The sequence below is a fragment of the Carassius auratus genome, chromosome 34, assembly GCF_003368295.1.
Source record: "Carassius auratus strain Wakin chromosome 34, ASM336829v1, whole genome shotgun sequence".
In the NCBI taxonomy this organism is placed as follows: Eukaryota; Metazoa; Chordata; class Actinopteri; order Cypriniformes; family Cyprinidae; genus Carassius; species Carassius auratus.
This window is the reverse complement of record NC_039276.1, coordinates 19902605-19908735: the sequence shown is the minus strand read 5'-3', so window position 1 is coordinate 19908735 and position 6131 is coordinate 19902605. Positions and strand designations below refer to the sequence as shown.

Below are 6131 nucleotides of genomic sequence, written 5' to 3'. Positions count from 1 at the left end.
TGGATTCCAGACTCCACCACAAGGGGGATTTGACTAAATGTGTGCCACTGGAGTCATTGTGAGCTGTGAGGCTGAGAGAAAGAAAGAAAAAACATTCACTAATCACTACTATATATCTTCTGTGTTTCCTGCTCAAACGCTTATAAAAAAAAATTATATGCATGTTAAATATTATCATAATTAGTTATATTAGAGGAAAGTGGAGCGCTGGTGAGATTCATTCAGTTCAATCATTCAGAAGACTTCACTGCACAGTACTGAAAGCATGTGTGTGTGTGTGTGTGTGTGTGTGTGTGTGTGTGTGTGTGTGTGTGTGTGTGTGTCACTGATATGACAATAAATTGTTGATGTAATGATCAAAATGTCAATCCATTGCTTTATAATAGACCATGAATATAATCAGTCTTGCCATGTTTGCAAATGGGTCATGTGCCACTTATTAAGATATGCATGAATTTAACAATGATTAACTGACACACATAATTGTTCTGTGTTATATTATAGTATGCTTTATTAGAGTTATTACGGTATAATACTGTACTACAGTGATTTTCCATTGAATAAGCACATTTTTCACACACACGCACACACACACACACACACACATTTTATAGATGTAATAATGTTTCTTGTCACTCCTATCTCTTTACAAATTCTCTCTCTCTTTATTAAGAAATATTCCCAATTTAATTAAAATGGAAATATATAGACCATTGAATATGGAGCAGTATTTTGTTTAATCTGGTTCCCAGATCTGTCTTATGGTGTTTCTGTCCTAAAAAAAACAACAACAAAAAACAAAAAAAAACCCTGTCATAAAAGCATAATTCATCTAAGATGTCAATTCATGTAAGTCCTTTTCATAATTTGTTTAGTTAAACCCCGTTGCCATGATTCTGCACTATAATTGATTATTGAAAAAAATATATTTTTTTAAAATATAAAACTGTCAACCTCTTTTTTTTATCTAGCTATATGCCATAATTTCATAATGATTTATTCTTATTATAATTATTAATTTCAAAATGACGTAGTTTATTAAGACAAAAAAAACTGTATTAAAGCTAAAAGATGCATTCTTTGCCCGATGTTTAAAATGTAAAATCTTATAGAAAAACATATTTTCTCACAAAAGCAACTGTCAGGCAGTGATTTCTGGTTTGGACACTCAGTTGGTCTACAGCAGGTGGCAGCACATGCCTGATGCAAACCTACCGAAAACATCGCTAATCACGAGGACATAAAAACAAAACCTCGGTTATTTACAGTTTGCCCTCAAGCGCTTTACATATTGCCAGCGTCAAATGTGTCATACGCCACAGAAACATAAACAAAAACTAGGAATGCAAAGCAAAAATGCAAATAAAGGCGTAATGCTCTTAACAACTTGTTTAAATGTTAGCTTTGAGGGTTTACAAGTTAACTCATTACCAAACTCTTTACCATTTTCTATACACTAACTAGTAATGAATAATTCATTTTATTCAGCGAAGCCCTGATTCCACCAATCAGATCGTAGCGCTCTAAACTTCCCACCAATCAGAGCAGCCGCTGTAACTTCCACGCGCAGCTCGCGCCTGACGCTCTGTTTTGATGCGCCTTCTGTGTGTATTAAGTGCAGAAGCCTCGAAGGCGACGCTTTTGTTTTCATGCTAATATTTTCTTTCACAAACTGCGGCGCTTTTGTCAAAGCCCAGGTTTATATTGGGGGGAATCATGACTGCATGTATCTGTGGTTGAGGAAGCTGCCGTGTTCCTGAAGAGCCTCTTGAGATCGTCTAAGCCTCTGCCATGAGTTGTTTGGATGTTATGTATCACCAGAGTTATGGAGCTCATCATTACTTGCCCGCGACATCAGCAGCAGCAGCAGCAGCGGCTTACAAAGCGGCTTATTACAAGCATCATCACCAGCAGCAGGTACTCACACACACAACTGATGAAGAGCTAGACAAATACAGTTCTGCTTCAGATAGTTTTACTGAGATGGTTTAAAAGCGTTCTTCAGAGCTGAGCATCAGCTGTAAAAATGTTACATGCATGGTCATTTTAAGTAGAAATTAATTTGCAATATTTCAGTTCAATGTTTAAAATATCTACATGTTACAAATAATAAGAAATAAAAATATGTTTTATTTAATGGAGTTAGAGTTGCAGTTAACAAGTGTCTAAAACCATCTCACAGTCAGGATGCAGTTCATGGAGCATATTTTTCCCTTGACGTTTCAGTCATTCCTAAACTTTCATTTATAGATTTATATCTACTCTAAGAAGTGTAAAATAATAATACTGATACGAGAGGGTGTCTCCAGACTGATATATTCTACTGTTATCATCACATCCGATATAGAGTTCCTCAGATTCCAAGATGTGAATTACAGCTGAATGTGTTTATACAGTGTCTCATGCGGAAATCTTCTTGGGAGTAAATCGGCATACCACTAATGTGCCAAGTGTGGGCACTGGGCCACCAGTTCAGAGACAATCCTCTATTTTAGTCCAGGACCAGGTGGTGAATGTGTGCTCCAGCTATTAACCCCTGATCAGTCACTCTTCACATTCTTTCTGTGTCTGTGTCGGCAGAAGAAGTTCAGCGTCTACAGCAGGATGCAGGATTCAGAGGAGTTTCCCTCGGACTGTGGCCAGAGTAAGCAGTCTGGAGCGCCGAAGCCCCGTCCTGAGCCTGAGCGTCCACGAGAGGAGGAGGAGCGCTGCAAGGAGACGCAGCCCGCCGAGGCCGAGTACTTGAGTGCCAGGTGTGTGGTCTTCACCTATTTCCGAGGAGACATCGGGGATGTGGTGGACGAGCATTTCTCTCGTGCGCTGAGTCAGCCCAGCGCCTTCAGCAGTGACGCCGGCAGACTTCACTCTGGAGGACCATGGAAAGGTAGAAGACTGTGTTTTATGGCAATCTATACTATTTGTGATCCTAAAATACAGAAATAGTGCGAATAAATGTATATCGTTTATTTGCATTAAAAATGAATCATTTTGCATAAAAAATCTGTCAAATTGGCCCTAATTGAATTCAGTTTAATTCACCAAATAATCACTAACATTAATAGTTATCACACATTACAAATCACACACACACACACACACACACACACACATATGAATTATTTACCCATTTTTTTCATGAATGGTACATTTTATAAACAGCATTGTTACTATTGTCTTTTTTTTTTACAAAAAGTGTAAAAAAAAAAAAAAAAAGCCCTTGTTCTGTGTGATTTCTGCAGCTCAAACCCTAAGATCATGACACTAGCAAAGCCAAGATTATGGATTAAATTCCTATCAATTTTTTTTTCAAGAATCAAAAACAGAAAAGTGACAAAATGTCAAGAGAAAATTGGTTAAACATTATTATTAGACATGATAGTTCCAGTCCTGGCTTCTGATTGGTCAATTCAGCCTCGCTGTTTAAACTAAACATATTCTGTGTTTGCAAACTGTTTTGTCAACATCAAGCTTTTATGTTTCAGCTCATTAAATCCATACTGAAAAGTGTACATTTTTAAATTTTTAATCACTTTTTTGCATTCACCTTAATTTTAAGCGCCGTGAAAGCCACTCTTGGGAACTTACAGTTTGTTGTGTTTCAGAAGGAAACTCCCACTCTGAGGGTCAACCTTTAGCGTCGTCCCTGTGGGGTAACGGCTACCCTTCTCAGAGCTCGTCTCACCCAGACTTCCCCCACGCCGCTGCCTTCCACCCTGCAGACGCTGGCCTCTGGAGCAGTCACAGCCTGCCCCCTCCTTCTGCTCTCACTGACTCTTGGCACTACGGCCTGGGAGCCCAGGGTGCAGCGGGATACCCTTACGTTCACGAGATGTACCCTCACATGCATCCCCGCCACCCGCATGCACACTCCCACGCCCACCACGTGCTCCATCACGCTCACAGCCCCGCTCTGGACCCGTGCTTCAGCCCGCTTGTGCTGTCCGGAGCGAGAGCGTCTTGCAGCCCGACGTCCGGCACAGACGGAATCAAAACTGAGCTGGATCCAAGCAGCATCGCAAACTGGCCTGCTTCTTTCCATGGGTCAGTGGACATCTGTCATGAGACAGGTGAGACGAGATGAGAGGACACATCGTGAATAAGGACACTTCTGCAGCATGGGTGCATTTACTGTGTTAGAGTGTGTAAATTATCATGGTATAGTGAAATAATTCTTTACAGTCAAAAGCTACTGCATGCACATACATAAATACATACACTAGCTTTCAAAGTATTAGTATTATGCTCACTCAGCGAAGCTACATTAATTTTATTAGCATTATAAATATCCTAATTCCTTACTGTCAGTTTTGACCAATTTAATGCATTTTTGCTGAATAAAAGTATTAATTTGCGAGTGATCCACAAAAATTTTTATACAGTAGAGTATATAACAAATAAATGACAAGTCTAGCATTAGGGCAAAAATAGCTTCACATTACGAGTTAAAAACTAAAACAGTAAAAAAAAAATAAAAAAAAAATAGTTGTGACTCATAATAATAATAACCTTTAATAATGAATTCTTCATTGTCTTGAATAGTTTAAAACAAATCACCCTTATTTTCACATTATAATTTTTGTTGCTTTCACATATAAATAATATAAAGCAGCCCTGCCATTGATAGTCACACACACACACACACACACACACACACACACACACACACACACACACACACACACACATACATTAATTTCTCTATATTTACATTTAGATGACTTTTGCCATCATCTTATGCTCATATATGGCAAATGAAAAAAATAGAGAAATAATGATGTACTATTAAATCTATATTTACATAGAATTTAATAACACTTTTAAATGTAATCTTCAGAATTTAATGAACATCCGTTTTTTTTAATTCAGTAAATTTATAATGGTGTGATGCCTAATTTATGTGCTTTATTTATTTTCAGTTTTCAAGATTTTATTGGTTTATTTTTTAATTGAATCAAAATCCCATGCAAATAAATATCAACCAGAATTTGAATAGTGTTGCATTCCTTCTAGCACATCCTCTGCTATTATAAATGACACATTCTAATGTTCCATTGCTGAGTAAAGCAGACGTGTTTAATGATTTATCTGTTTACCCGCAGCGCTTGAGCAGGACAAAGTGAAGGCCAGTGTTTGGTTCTGAGACAGAGACCGGACCACTTCTGCAGCGCTGCGTGGGGATCCCTTCCTCACAGGACTTTCTTGGGAACTATTCAGGGGATCATCATCAGTCTCTATCAGAGAGACAAGCACAGAAACAGCTTTGGGACAAACTAGTGTTTTAGTAAAGCATACCATCCTGTCTTGAGTTTGTGCCCTTAATGTGCGCTCATGGACAGAGATCTAGTTCAGGACGCTTCTGTAAAGGATGCCACACAGCCTTAAATGAGGTTTAAGAGGTAGATGTCTCTCTTTTCTCTGTGCTGTGTTTATGTACTTACCACAGGTTCTGTTGAAAGAACTGATTCGTACAGCAGGCAGAAATGTGTGAGAAAATCTTGATTTACTTTAATATATTTGTCTTGTGACTTTACTGATTGGTGTTTTCTGTTCGTTATACATGTTAAAAGATTATTTTTGATGTCAAATCGCCTTAGGAATAAGTCATTTCTTTTTACTGCTATACATGAACTGCTAAGTTTTATTGGCAGACGATCATTTTTGTTTGGATGGATTATTAAATCATTGCAGTGATTACTGTCCCCTTAAATGTTGTCGGTGGAAGTGCTTCATAATTTCACATTTATTTTAAATGTTTACTTTTCCTCATCAATGGGGTGTATGGCATTTGAGAGGTCAGTGGCAACGAAACACACCGCTTATGCTGCTCTTAACCAATTTTGGGAAGGAAATACGGAGAACGCGAAGTCCCAGAAGGGATAGTGTCATTCCATTCACATTCAACTTCATCTCTTAAATGTCAAAAGTCGGTATGCGCTTCCTGTCTGGCGATCCGAGTCGACTTGAACAATTGCAGTTAAAACAGACTCCTCTCATCCACTGAAGATTCGTCCTAATAGAGATCCTGATAAAGCAGAAGAATGTGGCAATCGCCCTCTCTGTGCAACTTCGACCCAAATCCACAGAAAGAATGCAAAGAGCGTAGAGTATGCTGGTGTGAAATCAAGCATTAT

General features: G+C 38.4%; 1 protein-coding gene across 4 annotated transcripts; it reads left to right on the top strand.

The window, feature by feature from the left end:
* The first annotated feature begins 1577 nt into the window (after positions 1-1577).
* LOC113053475 (transcription cofactor vestigial-like protein 3) lies at positions 1578-5707 on the top strand. 4 transcript variants are annotated; one of them, XM_026218545.1, is made up of 4 exons: positions 1578-1917; positions 2584-2884; positions 3588-4067; positions 5100-5707. In XM_026218545.1, exons 1-4 carry the CDS (start codon positions 1792-1794, stop codon positions 5138-5140), a joined length of 948 nt encoding a protein of 315 aa, XP_026074330.1. In that variant the 5' UTR covers positions 1578-1791; the 3' UTR covers positions 5141-5707. The 4 variants fall into 4 exon arrangements, with proteins under 4 accessions (XP_026074330.1, XP_026074329.1, XP_026074332.1 ...); XM_026218544.1 differs by having other exon boundaries at positions 2581-2884; XM_026218547.1 differs by having other exon boundaries at positions 1579-1917; positions 2581-2884; positions 3606-4067.
* The last annotated feature ends 424 nt before the right edge of the window (positions 5708-6131 follow it).

Coding starts and splice junctions, on each gene's coding strand:
- LOC113053475 (XM_026218544.1), top strand. CDS start 1,792: ATGAGTTGTTTGGATGTTATGTATCACCAGAGTTATGGAGCTCATCAT. Junction 1,918..2,580: donor AGCATCATCACCAGCAGCAG/GTACTCACACAC, acceptor CTGTGTCGGCAG/AAGAAGTTCAGCGTCTACAG. Junction 4,068..5,099: donor GGACATCTGTCATGAGACAG/GTGAGACGAGAT, acceptor GTTTACCCGCAG/CGCTTGAGCAGGACAAAGTG.